Source organism: Oratosquilla oratoria, chromosome 1 (assembly GCF_046742065.1).
Source record: "Oratosquilla oratoria isolate Oo_2021 chromosome 1, ASM4674206v1, whole genome shotgun sequence".
NCBI lineage: Eukaryota > Metazoa > Arthropoda > Malacostraca > Stomatopoda > Squillidae > Oratosquilla > Oratosquilla oratoria.
The window spans coordinates 127,290,588-127,315,845 of record NC_134777.1 but is presented as its reverse complement, the minus strand read 5'-3'; the positions used below and the strand labels follow the sequence as shown (position 1 = coordinate 127,315,845).

At 39.1% G+C, this 25,258-nt stretch overlaps 1 protein-coding gene across 6 annotated transcripts in view; it reads right to left on the bottom strand.

The window, feature by feature from the left end:
* Positions 1-17,466: 17,466 nt before the first annotated feature.
* Positions 17,467-25,258, bottom strand: part of krz (beta-arrestin protein kurtz) — a 336,006-nt gene continuing 328,214 nt past the window's right edge. For 4 of the 6 annotated variants that reach the window (XM_076187353.1, XM_076187370.1, XM_076187344.1 and 1 more), the window contains 2 exons: positions 24,916-25,221; positions 17,467-18,438 (listed from right to left, as the gene is read on the bottom strand). In XM_076187353.1, the coding sequence (XP_076043468.1) occupies positions 18,348-18,438; positions 24,916-25,221 (397 nt within the window). In that variant the 3' untranslated portion in view covers positions 17,467-18,347. The remainder of the gene's footprint in view (positions 18,439-24,915; positions 25,222-25,258) is intronic. The other 2 variants (XM_076187388.1, XM_076187380.1) reach the window with 1 other exon arrangement.

Here is a 25,258-nt window from a genome sequence, read left to right as displayed (position 1 = left end):
GACGTAGTCCTATGAACTGAGCTTTACTGAAATCGGGTATTTTAGAAACACAAGTATCTATTCTAAAAAAAAAGAATAGGAGTTTGAATCTAACTAAGTTGTGATCGCTATTTGCAACAGTTTCACCGACTTCTACATCAGTTACCATGCTTTCGCGGCTAGTGATCAATAGATCGAGTAAGTTTCCATATATTGTGGGCTCTTTTACATGCTGAATTATGTAATTGTCACCAAGAAAATCAATCAAGCGACTACCTATATGGCCATGTTCAAGGGTCATCCAATCAATGTCAGTAAAATTGAAATCACCCATTATCAATAAATCCCAGTTGCAAAAACTAGACAGTTCTTGAAATGACAGTTTGTCGTCTGCTAATGATAATGTCTTTGGCCTATATATTACACCTATGTTAATTTTTTGTCCATTTGTTTGGGTTAATTCTACCCACAAACTATCATATGCATCCTATTTCACTTTTTCTAAAACACAAGCATGAACATTGTTTTTAACGTACAACAGAACACCCCCACCTTTCTTGTGGTTTCTATCCTGATGAAAATGTTTAAATCCCGCAATATTAAATTCAGCTTCGAACTCTGTACCATTTAACCATGTCTCAGTTATTCCTACCATATCGAGATTTTCGCTTTTGACATACGCCTGTATTTCTTGAAATTTGTTCCTAATACTACGATCATTAAAGTACATGGTTTTAAGAAACTCGTGATTATTTCTTTTTGACACATTTTGAGTTTCAATATCATGTCTTACATTATCATTGTTTTTTATTTATACCTTGCTCTATATTATTATTTGTTTCTTCATTGACATTCAATGCCTCATTAACATTTCTCCCATCAAAATTAACATTTCCCCTATCACGGACATCTGGTCGATCACGGTCGTCCGATCTCTTTTGTACACTTTGTCCCCCTACGTCACCGTGATTCACACCGGCCTCCCGTCGTTCATTGACATTATGTCTGGCATCCCTTCCTAAAATTATATTTTGTCCTCCAGTGACATTATATCCTACTGTGATATTTTTCCCTCCACCATAATTACATCCCATCGTGATCATTTGTCTTCCACTGCCATTACATCCCATCGTGATATTTTGGCCTTCATTGACATTCTGTCCGGCATCCCTTCCTAAAATTATATTTTGTCCTCCACTGACATTATATCCTACCGTGATATTTTCTCCTCCAGTATCATTACATCCTATCGTGACATTTTGTCCTCCACTATCATTACATCCCATCGTGATCTTTTGTCCTCCACTGTCATTACATCCCATCGTGACATTTTGTCCCTTGACATTACATCCTAATATAACATTTCGTTCTCTACCGACATTATATCCTAAAAATATATTTTGTCCTATACTGGCGTATTGTTCTACATTAATGTTATACTCTACACTGTTTTCCAGGTACACTCTATTTCCCCTTCCCTTTGGGCTTCTACCCCAAAAAAGGAGCTAGTTCATTACAAACTCCCACAATGAGGTTTGTAAGAACATCTTTGCCTCTGCGGGTAAGGTGGATCCCATCAGAAGCGTAAAGGTCATGGTGCCTTGAAAAGAGATACCAAGGATCAAGAAAGTGATATCCCAATTGCGTGCACAACTGCGATATCCTATCATTGATCCCTATGGCTCTACTGTTCCAACACGAGCCTGCGTAGATCCTCGGGAGGATCCCACAGACTACGTGACGGCTCCCACGTTCCTTCATCTCCTGAAGGAGGAGCTTGTAATTCCGAACAAGCTCCTCTGATCTCAGCCTACCTACATCGTTACTTCCCGTATGAACAATCGTAACCGTGTTCGTCCGTCCTTGCTCCCTGATGGACTGGGTACAATCGGCGATCCCACGGCCCGGTTGACATACAAGCTTGCAACGTCGCTTAGTATTCCGCTGCAGGATGTCGTCATAGCCTCGCACCATGGAGTCCCATACCACGAAGAACTCCTGGTTTTCAGCCACTTCATCCTCCAGTAGAGCAAAACGATTGGCTAGAGCCAGCGGTTGCTACACAGGGCACATGGCTACCGAACACGGGCTCGACAAACGGGACCCCACGGAGCGCCACTCGCTCACGGCAGTGACAGAAGGGGAAGAAGTGGAACGCTCTTTGGGTTGTGGGGAGGGTTCACACGAGCAGACTGAGCTGAAGTCACGAGCAGACTGAGCTGAGGTCCCACCTTTACCTTGAACCACTCACTCTCTCCATTTCTAATCCTGACACATGCTCTACTACTCTCGTAAAAACGCTTGACAGCTCCTAGAAGCTTTCCTCCTATCCCGTATATCCGCAAAACCTCCCACAGTGCCTTCCTGTCTACCCTGTCATAAGCCTTTTCCAGATCCATAAAAGCCCAAAAACCATCCTTCCCATTTCCTATAGCTTTCTCACATATCTGTCTTACCACAAAAATCTGATCTACACAGTCCCACCTTTACCTCAAACCACACTCTCTCCATTTCTAATCCTGACACATGCTCTACTATCGTAAAAACTCTTGACAGCTCCTAGCTTTCCTCCTATCCCGTATATCCACTAAACCTCCCACTGTGCCTTCCTGTCTACCCTGTCATAAGCCTTTTCCAGATCCATAAAAGCCCAAAAAACATCCTTCCCATTTTCTATAGCTTTCTCACATATCTTACCACAAAAATCTGATCTACACAACCTCCCCACCCATACACAGATAAAATCCATTTAAATAGAAGTGGTAGTTAATGGCATGATGAAGAGGCGAGGGTAGTGGTGGCAGAAAAGCCATTACATGATGACTGGTTACACTGGGGAAATGAGAAAGCACGTGAGAGGTAGAGTAGAGAAGGAAACAAAAGGCAAGATGGGGGAAACAGAGGAGCATGGGAATGAGGTGGGGGAGGTATTTGTTGGAAGTTTTTGTATAGAATAAAAAGATGTTTGGAAGGAAATGAAAAAATCAGGTGTGATAGGTCTGACAGAGTATTATGTAGTGTGTTGCAGTATGGAATTTGTGGGAGTTTACAGGAGACTCACAGCTCCCAAGTAAGCAGCAACAGCCACCAGGTAGGCCCATAGGTCACTCAGGGAAGATATATTGTGTTGTTGTCTAGGGACTGTTAATTTGGGGTAGTGTTGGATGAATTTTTTTTCTTAGCTATTGTAAATCAGTTAATCTATTGTCCCAGATATCTTTAAAAAGAGACCCATGGCTAATACATAACTGGCTTCAGCATCTAAAACAGCTCACAAATCACTTGGAAAATAATTTTTGTGTTGCCTGCATAGGGCGAGTCAACCAGTGTAGTATGAGGGTCTCTGTGGCATCTGTGTGGTGATTGCATCTAGGACAGTTGGAGGCTGTGGGGCAAGTGCAATTGCTCCAATGTGGTTGTCAGTCATTTTGGGAGTGATTTCTCAATTGAGTTGTTGCGGTGCAGCTAGTGAAGTATTGAATTTGTAAGTGAAGTCTGTTGTGCAAAGTTTGCTTTGCAGTCTGTGTAATTTATGTTATCTTGTTCTGGAAATTTTTCTGTCTTTCCTTCCTCTTCTCCCACTAAGTGAACTGTGCTCATGTGATACAGTGGGAGGCTCTTCAATCCTTACCTATCAAACAACCACCTCACTCCAAAGTCTTGTTATAATCTTCAATCTTGGCATATTACTCTCAAGAACAGAAGTGCTGTTGAATTGTTTGTGGCAAAATGGAATACTTTATTTAAAGGTTGGAAGAAAAGTCTGTGGGAAAAACTTTCCACTTACATTTACTCGTTATTTTACACAAATATATAGGAAAATACATAAAATAATGTCTTGTACAGAGGACATAAGTTTCCTGTTTTGGATCTATCTGTGACCAATCTATTCGTGATGTTATGAAACTGTACAATTGAAAGGCAAAAAAGCAGTCTTGTGCTGACCAGTAATTGATGTACACAAAAGAAACAAATCTTTCAGTGAGACTTCCACGGTTGATACAAAAGCGGTAAACCTTGCAATTGTGCTCATGTACTGGACGGGGATTTTGAGTAGAGATCAGGAGCTTGTATGCTTTGATTTTTATTTAGACAAGGTTAAGTTTTCCTATATGTGTTGTATAAAGGTCAAGAGTACAGTAGAATAGATTATATGAAGATATGCGTCGTTTTGTTACAAGATTCAGTCATGGCTAGGCTTGAAGAGGGTGGGAAATAAATGCTCAAAAATCCCCATACAGAACATGGGATTGCTTGCCCATTCACAATGCATACAGTGGCAGCAGACACCAGTGATGGTGTATGCACAGTAGGTGAGATGTGAAGAACCATCAACCTCTGAACAGATTAGCCAAACAGCTGGCATGCTACACTGGTCACATTGCAGTCAGTGGATGGATGGATTCATGCTGTTTATTACATATACTGTATACATATACCCTTAGAAAATGATGGACTATTGAGGAATGTCATTTGTCTTTACATCTAAATCATGGGAGTGTTCTACTTAAAAATCTGTATCATTTCACATGCAGTACTTAATGAGATGATGAAGCAAACAGCAGCTCACATGATAAGGAAGGAACACCTGAAGAATTAGCCCTTTGTGTACCAGGTGACACTTTCCTTTTATTCTGACAGCCACTAAATGTCTGTTTAACAAATGTGGTGCTCCATGAACAAAAGGGGTGAATACCTGTGCCTTCTGAAGGCCACTGACAGATACAGTTATGATACCTTTGCCTTGCGACAAGACACTAACAAGTATTCCCGAACCCAACAATATCTTGAATATTTCTCTTGTTATGAACAAGGTCCATAATGGGACACTTGCTCCCAAATTAATATCAGAAATATATTTACCTGTAAATCACATTTTGCACAATGATTAAATCTCTTGTGTAAGTTTTTCTTATTGTGTAGGACCAAATACAAGTCCAGTAATTTATCCTTTTTTTATAGTTCATTTCATTCCTAATTTTCATTTTGCTCAAAACATGTTTTGTACCTTCGTCTTGTACATGATAAACATAGCATATTTTTTTTTATATCCTGTCTTACTGATGCTTTATATTGATGAGTATGAGCCAGAGACTATGGGCAACAGATTGATTATTTACTTTTACTGATGTTTAATACTAGTTTTGTTTGCTGAAATTTTTTTAATTTCTTTCGATGAAATGGATAAACAAAGAATATATTCTTTACCCAATCTTAGACAAGTACAATTATGAATGTCACAGTGACGGAGCAAAACGAGTTCCAACACTTGTCTGAAATGCAAACTTGTAAAGTCTGAATCAGGTTTGGATGAACCCAGGTAGGGTTGAAAGTTGTCCTCCTGTAGATAATCTTAATGCAATGCCAAGAGAAAAGCTGTTTGTGACTAGGCTTTTGTCAGAGGTACATACATACCAAAAGGCCTTTTCCAACTTGCAAAAGCCAAAATATGCACCCACCCTATACCCATCCCGAAGGTGACATCTGAAAAATAAGTCCATCCACTCCAAAAAATATTGATTCAGTTGTCCAGTTCTAGAGCAAAATAAAGGTACAAAGTTGGCAAATTCCTCCTTGCCAGTAACCATAAATATTACTCCCATTTGGAATTCAAAATAAATGCAGCAATTAAGGAATTTTTACCAAAGGATCTGTGATCTGCCATGATACTGCTGTATTCCAGAATGTACTGGAATTCCTGGAATATTGCTGCAGATCAGTTACTGAAACTTCCTACATGGCCATGCACATTTGCAACTTTTGCTGTACCCCAATTTTGTCTTACCAAGCTGTAATCATTTAAGATGAAAAGGATAAGATGTGATATGGACAGGTGCAGCTAAGTTAGATTTGACTTTAAGTTGACCAAGATAACTACACAAGACTTCCTGTAGGTCAACTGCTGTGTTTAGTTTAGTTAACCATGTTTGAGAAAGTTTAGCAATTATGATTTCCTCTGGATATTGCTTTGGCTGGGTTTAGGAAATCATATAACCAGTGGTGGACCTACATGATGATCAGAGAGTATAATCTCCTTGCCTCCCATTTTCAAAACCTGTCAACACTCCCATTTCCATCCAAAAATGCAGCCTCATGTCTTCAGACTGGGTCCAAGGTTTCTCATCATCTTCAACTGCAGTTCCTTTACCTCTTTATATAAAAAGAGCTGACAATTGGCGACTACTCCCTTGCCCCATACTACTACTACACTATAAGTCAGTGACATAGAAATTGCCACATATTAATACTGCATAGACAAGTCCAAAGATTCTTCCCAGAGAGATTTGTCAGAGGGCCCAAAGACTATTGCCAAGAACTGTAGGTTTCCAGTCAGTGAAACTCGAGACAATGATTATTATTTTATGGTAACTACACATTATTTCCATGAGTGGTACCTTCATTTCACAATCCATATGGGCATTGAAACAAAGAATAAGGCTGATATCCATTAAGTCATATGGAGCTTCAGAATTGCCACTTTGTATAATCAGACAAACAATTTGTTGCCCCAGTTTCGTGTAGCAGAAGACCCACAGTTCCCAGGTAGCTGGCAATAAACATCAGACTGGCCCATAAGTCACTCAAGGAAGAAATATTGTGTTGTCTGGGTATGGTTAGAGTGGGGCAGTGTAATCACAAACAGCATGAAATAGACAATCTTCTGAAGTCTCAGTTGAGCAATAATTGCAGCATATCAAGCTATAAAGACCACAAGAAATAAGTAATTTTTCATCTTTACAGGAAAAACTTCTTGTGTATACAGTATTCAAAAAATGAAAATAAAAGAATATGAACTTACTGATAACTACATGTACCAACACAGTGAAAACCCTGATTTAACACAGAAAGCATCGATTACTAACAATAAAACAACTGCGCTGATCATCAAATTGGATCATATTCCCTGACCATCCAGAACCCATTGTAGTTTACTTGTGAGCCATGGGTTTCCTGCAAGATGCACCTGGGACAATAGGTTGAATGATCCCTGACCACTGGTTTGATATTTGCTCTCAAGCAAGACTTCATGATTTACACTTGAAAGTCAAACCACACATGCAGCAACATACATCAGACACAATTGGCATTAGACTAATTGCCTTGAAGATATGGTAACTTCCATTGGCCCTCAGATATTCTTTTATGAAATGGTAAGTCCTTTGCCTTTTTTTCACTGATACTATATTTTTCAAGATACAAGTATTTTCAATTGTATTATTGTATGTGTGCATACAACATGCATAGCTATCTTCCCCTTTATAGGTCAGAGGGGAGGCTGCCACTCAAAATGTACACCCACCCCACATTTACTCAAACTGTTCATTGATCCTCCCTCTTGACATCTAGTGAACAAAGACTCATCCCTGGTGGCCAGACTGCTTAGGTCAAAGACACAAAGACACAACACTTCCACAGTAAGATCTGACTGCCAGAGCTGGTTTATCCCCACTACAATATATGGCAATCACCCTTCGTCGTTCAGTTGAGAAATTACAGAGCAGACAAGAACATCCCTTGGGCTGCATCATTTCTTCATCCATTTACAATTTCTTTATTTACTCCCATCCCTTCCACTCTATTACTTGCTCAATAGTCCTTTTGTATCTAATGCCCCCTTTACCTTGACCCAACCATCCATACTATAGTGTCTGGAGCAAGTCTGGAGCATAGGCCACAGAACTCGAAAGGAAAAAAAAAAGGTGTTCAATTTTTTTTCTTGTGGTTTAACAGGTTAGCCTCAAAGATTAACATAGCTACTGTACCTCTGGCAACTTAATACATCAGGAACATGTATCTATTTCCACTTCCCACCTCATTGCTTGCCAAACCCCAATTAAGAGTATATTAGTGCTACTTGCTTTCACCCTGCTAACTTCTATTTTTCTTGCTTGTTTACACTGCAGCCCTTGGGTCCTACCAAATTCTTGTGCCAAAGAAAAGACTTGTATCTTGGCCTGAAAGATAAAATAATATAAACAAAAGATAGAATAAGGCATGTAGACTGTGTTGATAGCATCATTAGCACCACATGTGGCTTCCCTCCCAATGTCATACCAAGAAAACCAGTCCCTAAGATTCCAAGGAAGTTTACTAAGGGCATTGTCGACTTCCTAGGGGGTGAAGTAGTGAAGGATCAGAAAATCACAGCTGGAGATTTGAAGGAAAGGCACTCAAAACTGCTAGAAGGAGTCTTGGAACAACAGGAAAAAAAGGGCCACATATGGTAGCAGTAATGCAACAGTTGGAGCTCTCACCATTGGCAGTATACCTTACTATTTTTTACATTTATATGCTTTCAGTCTACCAGGTCAAAATAGGAGCTTATTCTTCAGTACAGGTTGGTAGGATCCATCAGGGTGTGTACTGGTGCAATCAAACATGTAAAAGAAAAAAATAAAAGCAAAAAGTAGCATTGGAGCTATCGGCACAAATCTACACAAAGACAGTTCAGTGAACACAAAGGCAAGGAATGGAAATATGTCTTTCAGGTCTCTTGAGTTGCTATACAATGGCAAAACTCAGGCAGAAGTCAGGGCTGCAATTCTAAAACCCAACCTCCTACCCCCCCCCCCTAATGAAAAAAAGGTGGGGAGCCATGTTGCAGATGCGTATGTGTATATATATATATATATATATATATATATATATATATATATATATATATATATATATACACATATATATGTCTACATGCACTTTCATCTACAGCAATCTCCCTATGAAGTGGGTCATCCTCCTATAAGCCAAAATACAGGTGTGTGTGTGTGTGAGGGGGAGTCAAGTTCCTTATCTCTTTTTCAGAAGCAGTGAAATGAAACCCCTCTCTCTGTTACCAATTGAAAGTGGTAGAAGTTGGGGATCAGTTGTCAGTTTTCTGTGTGAAAAATTAGTAAGAAATACAGATGAAGTTGCTAGAGAGATCTTGGGCCTAGGCTGAAGACAGAGTCTCACGGCTGCACCTCCTGATTGAGGTAAAGGGGTTGCCATCCGTCTCACAGAACTATGTGCAGGTACCAGTCATTAGTTCCTCTAGTTAGTGCAACTTAGGCTATATTACCTTAGTTCTCCAATTATAATACCTAGATCTTGGGTTATATCACTTTCAAGGGTATATGCACCTGTATTCACTGTCCTTTGGACATTGATACTGGCCTATAATTCAATGGTCTCTTTACTTCCATACTACATAAATACATATACCAAAGGCTTTTTTCCCCCTTATAAGGGAGGTAGCCAAAATACAAAGGCATAAAACCACTCCCACCCATTCCATCCTTATCACACTCCACTCCCTTCTACCTCCTTCCTTCCCTCTTATCTTGGCACCTCCTGGATGACAGGTCATCCCTGCATCTCACCCACTGCCCTGGGTCAGAAGCAGTGTAACAAGACACACACTTCCATACTACATGTACAAAAAGCCTCTTCCTTCTCATAAGGTAGGTGGCCAGCCAAGGTATGCACCCACCATTCACCTCATCTGCATCTATCCAACACTCATTTGTTTTCCCTTTCTTCTTAGCTCCTTGTGGATGAAGGGTCATTGCTTCCCACTGTCTGGGTCAGGAGTAATGCAACAAGACACAATTTTTATGAATTGGTACCTCATTTGCCCCTTAACAATCTTGTGAAACTATTTCTTCTTTCAAAAAACACACACTATGAAGCTTGTCCTCTAGAGCAGTGGTTCTCAAACTGGGGTCCCCGGACCCCTGGGGGTCCCTGAGAAGGTCCTAGGGGGTCCGCGACACAATGAAAAAAAAAAAAAAAATCCAGAAAAAACTATATAATTATAAAAATATACAAAACTGATTCTGTCATTATAGTGTCGGTGATATCGATATTTTGTTGTGCAATCAGCCAGCACTTCTCTATTACATTTTTATATGTCATAATATTTCATTTGTTTCTTTCTAATTAATATTTATATTCATTCAAGCTTTATTCTATGCTTACAGAAAGTGTGAACTGAAGATGGAAATGTTTTTAAACCGAAAATCGACAAAATTTTGAAAATATTTTAAATGCTTATTTTTATACTTTCTTTGTGTAGGAATATGCAAATAGTAAATTCACTGCATTATAATCATGTAATGGATATCTTGGTATGGTAATAATAACTTTTGATTGGCTGGGGGTCCTCGGATGGGACTTAAATATCTGGGGGGGTCCTTGGCATGGTAAAGTTTGAGAACCACTGCTCTAGAGGCTCCCCAACCTTTTGCAATTATCCAGTTTGAGATACCATCAGACCCTGAAGTTCTTCTAACATACAATGAACCATAATATTAAGTTTCCCTCACTTATATGATCATATATTCTAAACCTGTATTACTACTTATCTCTCCTCTGCAAAACTACTCTTTATGAAGACAGATTTTAAATTTTAATTATTTCTGCCAGAGCTGAAGTCTTCTGAAATACCTCACCACCCACTATTAGCTTGACAATTCCTTCCCTGTCTCAGTTTATCATTCATAAACATATGGAACAGTTTTTGCACTGATCTACAATATCCTTTACAAAAATTTTCTTCCTCTATACAGATTCTTTTGTAGTTGTTTTTAGTTCATTTGTATGCTTCCTTTGTTCTATTGGTTTTTCTTTCTCTATCCCCCCCCCCATGAGCCACATCCTTGGTATTTTCAGTTATCTTAAACTTTTTATTGAACTCGTACTATTTTGTCTTCTTCCACAAATCCTTGGCACATATTTGTTCACTCCCAAGCTATAAAGAAAAATGTCCTATATCCTCTTAATTTTGAAGTTACTCATGAATTCCTTCCAGTTTGTTTCTTCAAAGAATTTCTTCAAGCCTGGAACTTCACCTTCCCAAAATTGAGTCTGCCTTACCTGTACAATTCATTCCTTTTATTTCCCCACCTACCAACTGAAATTAAAGTGTTGCAGGATCATTTTTTACTATAGGACAAAGATATTTTGGTGAACCAATGACGTTTGGTTCATTGCTATGTAGCAAGTCCATTATGGGAGTGTTGTTCCCTTTTACTTGTATTATTCAGTTACTACTACAAGCTGATGATATAGAAACTGTCCCACATTGATACAACACAGACAAGTCAAGCGTTTCTTCCCAGAGCAATAGGAGGGCCAAGCACTGTAGGGCTACAGCTTTCCAGTAGGTGAAACTTGAGACAGTATAGTAATTATCATTTGCTTTTGTCATTGTTTCAATTCACATTAAATATACAAGATACTACCCAAAAGTTTCACTGATTTGAATAGGATCAAACAGGTTGTAGTATAGCTTTCTGCTGCTTGGTGAAGCTGCTTAGGTGCTTTTAAGAGTATAGAACCTGCATAAAGTTTGGTTCCAAGATCAACACGACAGCTGTAATAGCTCAGATTGTTTCTGGAAACCTTTGGTGATAAAGGTTTCAGGAAAGGGTAAATGTGTCAAAGATGCCCAGCAATCTGGACAGCCATCAACAACACACTTGAAACACTAAAAAGTAAGCTAGGCTAGCTTAGAGATCATAAATGAAGTATTTATGATGTCTGCGATATCAAAGGGAGTGTTAAACCCATTTTATTGGACTTATCAAACATGAGACACTTTGCTGCAAAAACTGTGCATTACTGCCAAGTGATAATCAGAAGGTATATCATGTTGTAGTTTGCTTGGAGTTCAAATATACACTCAGAAGACCCCATAGGTTCAAATTCATGTATGGTTCCATATTAGGCTATTCCAAGAGTTTGTGCATCTGTATGTAAAATGTATTCAACATCCCTTAGACATTTAGTTTTTTTCAATGTGTGTGTGTGTGGTGTGTTTATGAAAGAACTGCAACAGCTGTGTTTTGTGTTTGGGCATTTTTGCCACTGGGTTTGGATATGTGCTGAAAGCAGGTCCAGTTGATTGCAAGTGTTTAGTGTTGCTGAGTGTGGGTGTTCTGCATGGACCATATGTTGGCAGTTGTTGAATAGGAGAGGTGTTTGCATTTGGTGCATGTGTAGGAAACTGGGATCATGTGTATTATTGGCATGCAGAGGCTGAGACAGGGCATGTGCCAGTGTACTGCCTTCCTTAACAAAAAATAAATGAATAAATAAAATTGCCTAAAATAAAATAACTGAAGTGCAGTGAAAGAATGCATTAGTACTGAGCCATTTCTGGACACCATACCCTTAGGGTCACATGTCCAGGTGGAGGTGGAAAAATTTAAAACAGCTGTGCACGTTGGTTGGATGGGTTCTTCCTCTCTAAGCCCACTATATAAATAATAATAATAATAATCATCAGTTTATTGGGTATAGCAGCATTACTGCACTCTTTTTGTCAAATCAGTTTTGCCTCTTGAAAGTAAAAAGAATAAAAAGTGGCCACTGAAGCACTGGTAATGAAACAATGAGGGTACTGAAACTTAGTATAGCGAGATCAGTAAAGGATTAGCAATGGGTACCTGCTTGTGGAGGTCCTGCAAGATTGATGGCTGAGAGAACATCCCCCAGCTGTCCAATTTCATAACTCATTAAACTTTACATCCATCCCATAACCTTCTCAAAATCCATTTGTTGACCCTTCCATCTCAGCCAGGTCAGAGGCAATACAGCAAGATAGTCCAAATCCCCCTTGTAAATGGGAGCCTGAATCATACTTTTTATCCTATGTGAGAGGAAACATGTTATCGAGCACTTTCTTGTTGCCTTATAACATACATATTTTCCTCTGACATGGGTAGGGGTAAACCAGCTTTAGCTGTTGGGGCTTGCTGTAGAAGTGCTTGTTCTTGGTGTATTACTTCTGACCTGAGCACTGGGCAGGGGATAGGCATGGTCCCTTCATACATGAGAAGCCAAGATGAGAGGGATAGTGAATATATTTGTGGATGGTTGTACAGTGGGTGCATGCTTGCAAGATGATGACATCACTATCTGTCACTATTTGGTGTGGCCGAAGCAATAGCAGTTAAAGTAGCGACATGGGCAAGGATAATATATTTGGAATAAAAAGTATCCTGCACAGAGGTAAGATAGAAGCAAGCAAAGGTTAGTATCACAGGGGTAATCTTAAGTTACCTTTTATTCTGTAGTGTGTTGCCTTCCTTTTCATTACATCCACAATTCCTTGAGTGCATATTCGTTGCTCTATGCCATCTTGTTCTCCATGTCTCAGTCTTCCTATTCCTTCTATATTCTTTCTTTTTCACAAATGTCCATCCAAAAAAATATATTTCACCATTACAATTAATCAACCTGTTGCCCCTGGTCTCTCTTGCTGAAGACCACTGGCCTCCAGGAAACTGGCAACAGCCTCTGGGTGGGACTACAGGTCACTTCAGTAAGAGATACTGTGTTGTTGTTGTGCACTACAAATGTGAAAACCCACTCCCAGTTACCCTTAGCACATTCTATCCAATACTTCATTCTTTTCACCTGAATGATGTTAAATGACCTGGAACTTCCAAGTTATATGTGTTACCCAGTACTGAATATCAATTGGAAAATATCTCTCATTATTCATCTTTACTTGAAGTGCCATATTAATCATTCTAAGACCCTCTTTATATTCATGTTACCAATATCTTGTCCTTTCCACATCTTTACTTAATTCTTCCCATACTTCCTTATGTTAAATTTTCTTGTGGTACATACAGGTCTACTATCACCACCCCTTCCATTATTTTTTCCCCATTCTCAATTCTAAACATTCATTGTCAGTAACACTTTCTTGCACCTCAGTATCATGGGGGGGTAACTTCTTTCCTGTGCAATTAATTTAGTGCAATATTCAGCAATGTCCAAACCTAACCTAACATCTTTCCATACTGCATTTTTATCCCTTTTGAGAACATTACTGCTCACTTACCTTGGTTCCTGGTTATTGATTGTAGATGCAACATTATAATAATGCAGTTAATCTTAACCTCCCTTTCTGGAGAACAGAATAAGCCTACTAATGATAGTTGCATTGGGACCTCCTCCCTCACCCATTAATGGCGAAAGGTGCAGGACATGTAAAACCAATATCATACATCAGTCATTTTTTCCCAGCATCTCTCGCTACAACAAAAACCTCTCCTTTAATCCAACCCCCCCCCAAAATACTAAATTTTCCCCATACTGACAACAGTCCTTGAACCCTCCCATAGATCTCAAGGAAGTAATGTTGTATGTGTTGTATCAATGTGTGACCATTTCTGTCACAAATTTGTAGTAGTAGTGATAGTAGTAGTAATATAGAGAAGTCGTCAATATTTGTCAGCTCTCTTCATGTGAAAAATTGAGAGTAAAATATGAAGTTGACAGGTTTTGGACCCAAATCTGCACAGTGTCTGCTACTCAAGACTGTACCTCCTGATGAAGGTAAGAATGTTGGTGGGTTTTGAAGATGAGTAGCAGATAATATTTTTTCTAACTTCTGACTCCTTGGACAATTATTTGCAGGTACCCATCATTAGTTTCATATACACTATATAAATCAGTCAATTCTTTGTTCCAGTTCTCTCTTGCAGGACACCCAAAGCCCTCAAGTCACTTGGAGATTTTGTTTTGCTGTCTGGAAAAAGAGTATACAACAGGTATTTACCTAGTTGTATCATATGGGAAGGGAGTTATGCTCGTGGTGACTCATCTTTGTATCTTTCAGCATGAAGTTTTTTCTTAAAATCTTGAATAGTGTTTGCATACACTGTTTCTTTATCTAATTTATTCCAGGTATCCAGTACTCTATGTCTTCTGTGTGCTGTGGTGGTGGTTGTATCTGGAGCAGCTGGTGTTTGCTGCTAGGCCAGTTCTGTATAGGTACTTTTTTGAAGCAGGATGTTGACCTTAACACTGACATATAAGTGCAATACATATTTGTCTTGGGAGTGATTTCTCTATGGATTTGTTTTTTGAGGGAGTTTGGTAACATATGAAATTTAGCAGTCTGTTGTAGTATGGTTTTTTGATCTAAGAGTATGTTTTTATGTGGAGGTACTGAGAAAGTTTGGGGCAGGTTATTGTATGTGTTTGGAGTAACACTGCCGGGAGTGTTTACAGGTTTCATTTAGTGGGCTCTGTTTTGTGATGTGAGAGTTGGGGTTGGGTCCAAGAGTTCTTGTATACAACAATGTGCCTGTCCTCCTTGCGTGTTACTCCATAGAAAGGATTTTGGTTTCTCAGTGCAGATGTTCTATTGGTGTTGTTTTAGAGGAGCTGATTATTCTTATTGCTTTATTTTGTGGTTGTACAATGTCTGTTTTCTTAATTGCTGGACATCATGCTGTGCATGCATGGTTAAGTGTCATTCTTGGCAATTGTTTATGTACAGTGATGCATTTCTTTCTGCAGTCCAAATCTTGTGGCTGTCACTGTTCTAAGTGTGACAGCTTCCCATTTGCCCTAAGGTCTTTAATACATTGGGTTAAGCTCATGTGTGTATCAGATATGAAGGCCAGTATTGTGAGGTTTTAGTTCTGTGGAAAAGGTTGATTGACCATAGGGTGTTAATTAGATTCATGGTAGTCAAGGGGTCAACACTGAGGGTCTCTTGAGATATAGCTATTGTTTCATGTCAGCCATAAATTCTAGCCTGTTGAGATCTATTTGTGTGTTTTTGGCTGCTCTTTTTTGTCATTGCTGTGCTGGGCTATTATCATGAAGTTATCTGTATCTATGACAGATTCTATGTGCTGTAGGTTTGAAGTGGGGAAGTTACATGTAAATAGGTCAATTTTGGCAATAGTATTGCTTTTTTTTATGAGTCCATTGTATAGAATTTTGGTCCCCAGTAGATGGTTGTTCTTAGTCTACATTCTCTATCACCTAAGAAGCTTGTTAATCATTTCTTGCTATTGTTGCGTATTTCTGTTTCTGTAGTATTTATTTGGCAAAATGTGTCTGGGGACTATCAAAAGCTGTATTTATGTCTTACTTCCACCATCCTGCCACATGCTCTACTACTCTCATAAAAACTCTTGACAGCTCCTAGCTTTCCTCCTATCCCGTATATCCGCAAAACCTCCCACAGTGCCTTCCTGTCTACCCTGTCATAAGCCTTTTCCAGATATGTATGTACTTCCACCATAACAATACTCTTGAACAGCACTTTCTTGATGAAGCTTTCCAGTGCAGTGTTGAAGTCCGTTTATTTCAAAGGGGCCTTTTGCTGCAAAAGATGGCCCACTGATGGTATTGAGAAGCAAGAATCTTGGATAACTGTTCAGAAGCCACTTTATCTTGTAAGGTGAAGCAAGTTCAAGAATATTTTGCTTAGTGGGACTGAAGTGGTGATTGTTTAGTTTCACTGTGGTGGCAATTATTCTTTTTCAAAGAGCTGGGTGGATCTCTTCATTTCCTTTGTAAGGATGTGCGATGCAACAGGACAACTATGCAGCAAAGGTTGCTGCTCCTTCCTGGTCTTCTTCTTTTGAAAAGGCAAGATGGGGCAGAGAATGGGGTTAGAGAGCTGCTGGCTGGAACTGATCAAAGAGAACCAAGGTGGTTTGAGCACGTGGTTAAAATGAAACATGGAAAGACTATTGAAAATAATGTGGGAAGCAGATATGGATGAAGTAAGCTTAAGAGGAAGACTGAGAATGAGGTGGATAGATAGTATCAAGCAGGAGAAAGCAAATATACAGAAATAAAAGATTGTGATTGGATAAAGGGATGACATAACTCTAAAGGATATTTTGAGTAAACGAGGAGTGGGGTTGTCACGTGAGGTGGTGTGGGTAATCCAGCTCTAGCTCCTGGGTCTTGCTACGGAAGTGACGTGCCACACTGTATTGCCTTTGACCTGAGAAGTGTGGTAGGGGATAGGGAGGACCCTTTATCAACAAGGTGCCAAGATGGGACGGGTTTTGTGCATGATGTATGTTTATCAGGTGGGAAAGGGCTTTTGGTATGTGCATATGTATGTACATTATATACATAAAACACATGTGTGCGCACTTTTCCAGATTGTTGGTATGCCGTTGTGACCCGGATTGAAGATATTGGTAAATACTTGGCACATGCACTCTTGCAACACAAATGTGCAAATATATTCATTCACACACATGTAATCTGAAAGTTATCGTGTAGTTTTATCTCTCAACACCTGGGCTTGGCTTATAATACAGATGTAGAAGAGATACATAGCTTAAACAAAGGAACTTATAAAGAGGAGCAAAGTGTTTCTGCTTTGATTGTGCTCATGGGAGAATTGTGCACATCCTCAACCTGACCGTTTCATCAGAGTGCAGCTCTGTGTTAGTGTAAGAGTACAATTTATATAGGCAGAGAGCAAGCACAAAATGTTTGCCAGAGAATACAAGCACGTATTTATGTCGTGCCATTTGTCTGTCTGCTTAGTTGTGTCACATACAGCCCCTCCACACTGCTCGGTTTTAACCCACGAAATGAGAGCACACTTATCAGTCTTGTACAACATGTCTCACTTTTCAGCAAAACCAAAAAGATTAAAAGTGACTGAATTGTACTTTTTAAAATTTTTAAATTAAATACCAAGGTTCATAAATAAATATACACAAAGAAAGCAGGTAATGCACTGGTATTTATAAAATACACAAGTGTTAAATCATGTGACTCCACATCATCAAAAGACTGTTGCTGGATGAAGCTATAGTATGACCATCCATTCATTCCAAAACACAGCAATTTGGACAGGAATTGTGAAATACATTTGACATCATAAGAAGACCCTCTTTTAAAGTATGGAAAGATTCTGAAAGGTACCTACACTATGACATTTAACAAAATCTTCCCAACTAGTTTTAACAAGAGGGTTATTTGTGAATACAATAGAATATCCATGTATTCCAAGTACAGAAAACGGCGTACATACAGTCTGAATACACATATATTCTCTAGTCAAGGTCAAAGACCAAAATTGCCATGAACACATTGCCCTAACCACCCTATATATTATTTCTTAACTCATTGGCATTGCTAAAATGTACAAGCAGTGAGAAGGGATCATCAATGAAGACATTTTATTTCAGTATACAATATATTTTCTAAGATATTTAGACATATTTCATTACACATTCTTAAGTCTGTCTTCTTAATTTGTACTTAAGTCATACCTCCTGTGGCCCGTTTTATCTTCTTTTGTCATTAAATAATGTGCACATTGTATATCCATTGTGCTGCAAAATTTTCACTGCATTTTCTTTCAGATGATTTAACAGTTGCAAGATATATTGTGTACTCTAAACTGTGACAAAAATTCCTTTTGCGTATTCTGCACTATGGTAAACATGGGTATATATTGCATAACTCAATTTTTTTTTCTCCTGTAGCTACTTTAAGCTCTATATAACATTCCTCATGTTTTGTTACATTTTAGGAGCACGTATAGTCTTTATTTTCTGCTTTTTTTCCTTCTTTTTTTTTCTTTCATTACTTACATCCTAAGCCTCAGTTTCTCCCTTGAGCCTGAGTCTGGCAAAATCTTCAAAAATGATGTCGTCATCTTGGTCAGCATAACAAGTTGTGCCATCACTGTAACATGAAAAACAAAAATTATTTGAATTTTATAATAACCACATCTAACAAATATTCTAATCACAATTAACATTGCCTTAGATATAAGTACATGAACCTACAACATCCTGAACAGTAATTATTCTCAAAAGTTCATGGTCCCTTCAGTTACATGCACATTTATCTTCTTTCCCTGTATAGCGTCATTGTATAGGGAAAGGTCAAAAAAACAATATTCCTACACATATATCCATACCTCAAAGCATCCCTTGCCATCCCATCCATTTATTTATATATATATATATATATATATATATATATATATATATATATATATATATATATATATATATACGGAAATTAGTATGTTATAACACATTTGTAAATGTTCACTATAAACCCACTTTCAGAGAAATAATAACATTAGTACAGGGAAACTGTATATTTCGACTACTATCTGTAGTCCTCTTCAGCAGAATGCTTACAAGAAGTTAAGGTACAAGTATATATGAGGTAGTGAGGGGGTACATAAAAGGGGATGGGGAAAGTGGGGAGACTCAGGTTACATACCCTTGAAATGGTTGGGTCAAGGAAGGACAGTTGGGGGCCACTGACCTTTTGAGGTCAGTGGCCCCCAGATTGTATTTCGAAGTTAGCGATCAACAAATTAATGTCAAGAGCAGTCGGACAAAATACCACCAACTGTCCTTCCTTGACCCAACCATTTCAAGGGCATGTAGCCTGAGTCCCCCCCACTTTCCCCATCCCCTTTTATGTACCCCTCACTACCTCATATAGACTCGTACCTTAACTTCTTGTAAGCATTCTGCTGAAGAGGACTACAGCTAGTAGTCGAAATATACAGTTTCCCTGTACTTCCGTTATTATTTCTCCGATAGTGGGTTTACAGTGAACATATATATATATATGTTGAACAACCATGGTGACATCACACAGCCCTGACATAATTTCACTTTACCTCAAACTATTCACTCTCTCCATTCCCAACCTTCACACATTCTATTGCCAGTGTCACACACTGAGGCAGTGCCATATACAGCCAGATTATGTTTGCAAGTTCAATTAACTTAATAAAAACCACCTGGCAATAGCTATACTTTATATAACCACCACCATCTCCCCCTGGTTAAAATACTATCATAACCTTTTAAGTCTAATGACTACCTTCAGGACTTTCACGACATTCCTACGTCGCAGAGTCAAACTGTATTCTTTCTGTAACCAATCTCTATGGTGTGATGTTGTTCCCTAGGATAGACATTCTGGTTTTTGGTGATGAAATACAGATCCTTTTTCAAGTTCCTTCCCCCCACCCTTTCTTATAGATGGATGGATGACCTTCAAACTTTTACCAAACTTATTACACCCAAAAAGAATTAACTTTCCATTACATTATATGAAAAAGTTTCTTCTTTCTAATATGTGAGGTAGTTTCTGGCTACCTCCCATCCTATGGTAAGTAGTCATGACAGGAGCAGGGGACAGTAATCCCCTGGAAGCTTCTAGTCATGACCCATGTATGGGTGGTATGGAACAGATGGTTACCCCACACTGAGATTCTGGTAGCAGCACAATTCAGCAGCCTCTTGTATGACTGATCACCAATTCTTATGAATCCCAGACTGGACCCAAGATCTCTCCCACTTTCAACCATATTTCTTACACCTTTTCACATGATGTACCAACAGCTAGTGACTGCTCCCCTTGTATATTATGGTACAAGTCGATGACGGAAAAAGTCCCACACCAATACAACACAGAATAGATCAATATTTTTCCCCAGAGAGATCTGGAGGAGGGCCCAAGGACCACTGCCAACTGCTAAGGGACTGCAGGTTTGCAGTTTACTGTATTATTGTTATCATTATTATTCCTATAGTCCTACCCTTCTCCTGTTCCATCACTGTCACTTTCCTGACATCTACACCTACCATATTCAAAGCCTACCTATCCTTATTTACATTAAAAAAATTCATGAAATACTCTATCCATATTCCTCATACTACTTTTATTTACATTAGTGCCATTCACTTTCCCTCTACACAATTTGCCTCCCCTCTCTTTTTTTCCACTTCCTTCCAAAACATCATTATTATTTTCATAATTCTCCATCAAACACCTACCCAACTTAATTAGATAAGAAAAAAGTATAACAAAAATGGACAGCGAGGATCTGCTGGTATAGGATGAAAGATGGTTGAACTAGTTATCTATAAGACATCACTGTACACTAGTGATTTATTCCATAAGATATCACAGTAAAAAATTGGAGATTGTCAAATATGTTGGAAAGTACAGCTTTCCAAAAAGATGTGTATATTTGTGGAATAAATTGGACAAAAATGTAATCCTCATCAACAACATAAATGAACCTAAGGCAAAGTTTAAGTGGAGATGGAGACAAGACACCCTTCTGCCCCATGAGCAAAGCTTCCATCATGTACAACTACATATACAGACTATGAGTGAAGTTTCACTTTATGTATTGAAAGATGAAGAAAACACCTGAAGGCTAATCCACCCCAGACTCTACTATAAAGTAATGATGTACAGTAGTCCCTACACAAAAAAAATTAAAGATAAGAGAAATAAGAAATGCAACCAAAATCATTCCCAGCCTAGCACACATACACCAAAAGCTTCCCCCATATTAGGAAAATAGATCATATGAGATGTCAATCTATTGACCCAGTTCTCTCTTACAGGAGACCTATGGTCTCCAAGTGCCACCCATGGCTACTTGTTCTGTACACAAGTCTCTCAGTGAAGAGCTTTTGTGTTGTCGTCTATAGGGAGAGAAGAGGGTGGAGGGGAGTGGAGTGTGGTAGGGATGGAATGGGTGGGAGTGGTTTTTATGCCTTTGTTTTTTGGCTACCTCCCTTATAAGGGGAAAAAAAGCCTTTGGTATATGTATGTATGTCTATAGAGGATGAGTGAGGGACAGTACAATATTAAGTTTTTTTGCAGTGGTTGCACCTTGGAAATTTGATGTCTGTTGTCAAATCAATTCCATGTTGGTGATGTTTTAGTGAACACTTTAACAGAGGTGAGTTAGTCTGCCTTCCACACCTCTATTACTAATATTTCTTCACTCATTCTTTCCATGTGTCCAAACAATCCCAATATTCTATCATCAGTCCTATCTGCCATCTCCTTTTCCGCCTCAGCTCTCCTCCTTACCTCCTAATTTCTCACTCTATCCAACCTTGTAACCCCAACCATATTTCTCAGACATTTCATCAAACACATTTAATTGTTTCTTCTCTGCCTTTCTTAAATTCTATGACTCCTCCATACAGTGTTGTCGACATAATCACTCCTTCATATACTCTCCTCCTTGCCTCCATTCTCAAATGCCTATTTCAAAAGACACTTTTTAATCTCCAAGGCATTTACTTGCTTCTCTCAGTCTACAATTCACTTCCACTGCCACTCCTCCCTTTCTTGCCACATGTGACTCCAAACACCTAAAGCTATCTACTTCCTCTAGCCTCTCTCCTTTAAAACTTGCTTCCAACTCACTGCCATCCTCTTCCCTTGTACATCTCGTCACCTTACTTTTACCCACATTTACTTTCAACTTTCTCCTATCACATACCTTCCCAATCTCCAGCACTGACTCCCTTAATCCCTCTTCTTACCCTGCCACAAGTGCAGTGTCAACAGCAAACAACAACTGGCTCACCTCCCACTTCTTTCCATTTTCTTTAACAATCTCCAGTGCCATGCCCAATAACCTTCACTTTACCTCCTGCATCACCCCATCAATGCACACATTGAACAGCCATAGCAATATGACACATCTCTGTCACAGTTCCACCTTTACCTCAAACCACTCACTCTTTCCATTTCCAATTCAAATACAGGCTCTACTATTCCAACTTTACCTCAAACAACACACTCTTTCCATTTCCAATTCAAACACAGACTCTCCTACTCTCATAAAAACTCTTGACTGCCCTTAACAGCTTACCTCAATCCCATATATCTGCAAAAACTCCCACGGTGCCTTCCTGTCTACACTGTCATAAACCTTTTCCAAATCCATAAAGGCCCAAAAAAATCCTTACCTTTTGCTAAAGCTTTCTCACATATCTGCCTTACCACAAAATCTGATCCACACAACCCCTACCTTTCCTAAATCCACACTGTTCCTCACCAATTACACCCTCTGTTCCTCTCCTAATCCTCTATATAAAAAGCCTTATGTGCCTTTCCAACTACACTCAACAAACTGATCCTTCTGAAACTACTACACTCACATTTGTGCCTTTTTCCCTTGTACATGCTCTTCTCCAGTCCTCTGGCATTTTATCCTCCCTTAGACACACATTAAACAACCTCACTAGCCAGTCCACTATTACTGTACCTCTGTTCTTCAAACACCCATCTAAACCAGGTACTTTACCTGCTCTCATCATTTTGAAAACTACTTACACCTCACTTCTTTTTATTTCTTATCCATTTTCCTTTCTCATCACTGTCCTTTTCTTAGCACCTCACACTGAGGAAGAGGTGGAAGGAGTAAACTTAAGGGGATGACAGAGGAAGAGATGGATGGATAGGGTGAAAGGAGCATTGTGCACGAGGGAAATGTCTGTTGAGCAAGGGAGAAGGCAGAAGATAGGGGTGTGTGGAGAATAGCTGTGTACAGATGATACTGTGATGCAAGGAAGGGGGTGGGGAATGATATTTTGACACAAAATAAAGGGATTTCTCCTGTCTTCTTCATCTTCTTCTTCTTCTTCTTCTTTCTTTCTTTCTTTCTTTTTTTTTAACAAGGGGATGGAGGGGGGAGGTTGCCAATTAAGGGAAGCAGCCTTGCTATGGATGTCCTGAGTCTTGCTGCATTGCCTCTGACCTAGGGCAGTGGGTGGGATACAGGGATGACCCATCGTCCATGAGGAGCTAAGATGAGAGGGAAGAAAGGGTGGTGGATGGGAGTGGAATGAGTAAGAGTGGGTACTTGCCTTTGGACTTGGCTACCTCCCTTGTACAGGGGATAAAGCCCTTGGTATATAGATAAATATCTAGATGTTAGTCTGGATTTAAGGACGATAACTTCGCAAGCACACTATTTACAAACGTCACCCAACAAGTACTCAAGGGCTTCAACATGGAAGTACCACATGAAAGAACAGTAATAGTAATTATAGATATAAGCAAGACATTTGACACATTTGATACTGTCCCAAAACACATCTTGTCACATAAGACCATAAAAATAGAAAAGCACAAGAAATGGCTGCCAAAGTTCCTAACTGGTTGATGATTATAAAAATTGCCTCGAGTATCAGTGATATTAAACTTGTAACCCCACAGCAGTTGTCAACAGTCCTTGGGTCCTTCCTCCATAAGAAGGAACTGGATTATTATCTGTACTGTATTGGTGTGGAAAGGTGTCTTTTTCACTGTGTTAAAGTAAAAGGAGGAGGGTAAGAAAAGTCACTGACTGTCTTCTTTTTTGCAAAAAGGCAGGAGAAATACAGTTGTCTTGGGCCTGGCCCTGAGACATTGGCAGTGCCTCAAGGTATCACCTCCAGGTGGAGGAGAGTAGTAAAGAGTTTTGATGATGGGCAGCAGTGGGACAATAACCTCCCCATTACCACCACCACATAAGGAGAACTGACAATGTGCAACTGCTTCCCTCTTACTATTAACTAGAAACAGAAATCTTCACACACTAATATAGCACAGCTAATTATTAAATCTTTCTTCCCACAAATGTTTATGGGAGAGTGAGGAATGTTGCCATCTACTATGGGGCTGCAGGTTTCCAGTCAGTGAAACTTAAGTCAACGATTATTATTAGGTTTTCTGGACATATAGACCTGTCATACTGAAATCAACTGAAAATATATACATGACACACCATGCAGTAAGACCACAAAGCATTGCAACATAAAGAAAAATAGGGCAAGTTTAACATGACAAATTGTATTTAGTATGGGAAGCTCAAACACATTTTAACACTAAAATCCTAATGAACACTTAAAATCCCTACTTCCTATTGTTGAAGTCCTCTCTACTATTTATGTAGGGCTTTTTGGATAATCAAGATTTGGAGATAAGAGGGATACATGCAGTAAATAATTCACTGGAACCAAAATCGATCTTCACAATGCCTACAACCTGTATCACACTTCCTTTGCTGTCTCTCCAGCCATAATGTTGACTTGTTACGTGTTAAACTGAAACCAATTGCACAGCAGGAATTATTCATGGCATGAAGCATTTTTTTTTTCATATTAAGAGTTAAATTTTGGCTGAATCAAAGAATTAAATCTGAAGTTATATATATAAAAAAAAGCCAGAATATTCCAGTCCATATGAACTTCAATAATATTTTTATTACAGATTGCAAACATTCTGTTGCATGTTCTAATAAGCTTACAAAATAAATATATACAAACAACTGTACATCATGCCATGTTAATCCCACGAATGTTACCTTGATTTCGCTTAAATACATACTTTTGTTCTTCAAGATTCAGGTCAATCAAGGTACTGGATAATCCCTCAGAAGTTTCAGTCTGATTATGCCCAGTTCCCTGCTGCTCTTGCTTCTTCTCTTGAGAATGATTACTGGCTATTACAGGCCCCCCTGCAAGCTCCTCTTCCTCCTCACCCACCCCCTCCTCCTCCTCCACATCTATACCCCAGGCACCATTCAGGCCATGTCTGAGCTTATTGGCTACAGCATCTAGTTTGCTTCTAAATGCGCCCAGCAAGCTTTGTGCTTTCGGGACCTGTATGCTGTTTCTCGTATCTGATTGACTCCTGAGAAGAGCCAAAAGCACTGATGAATTACTGAAGT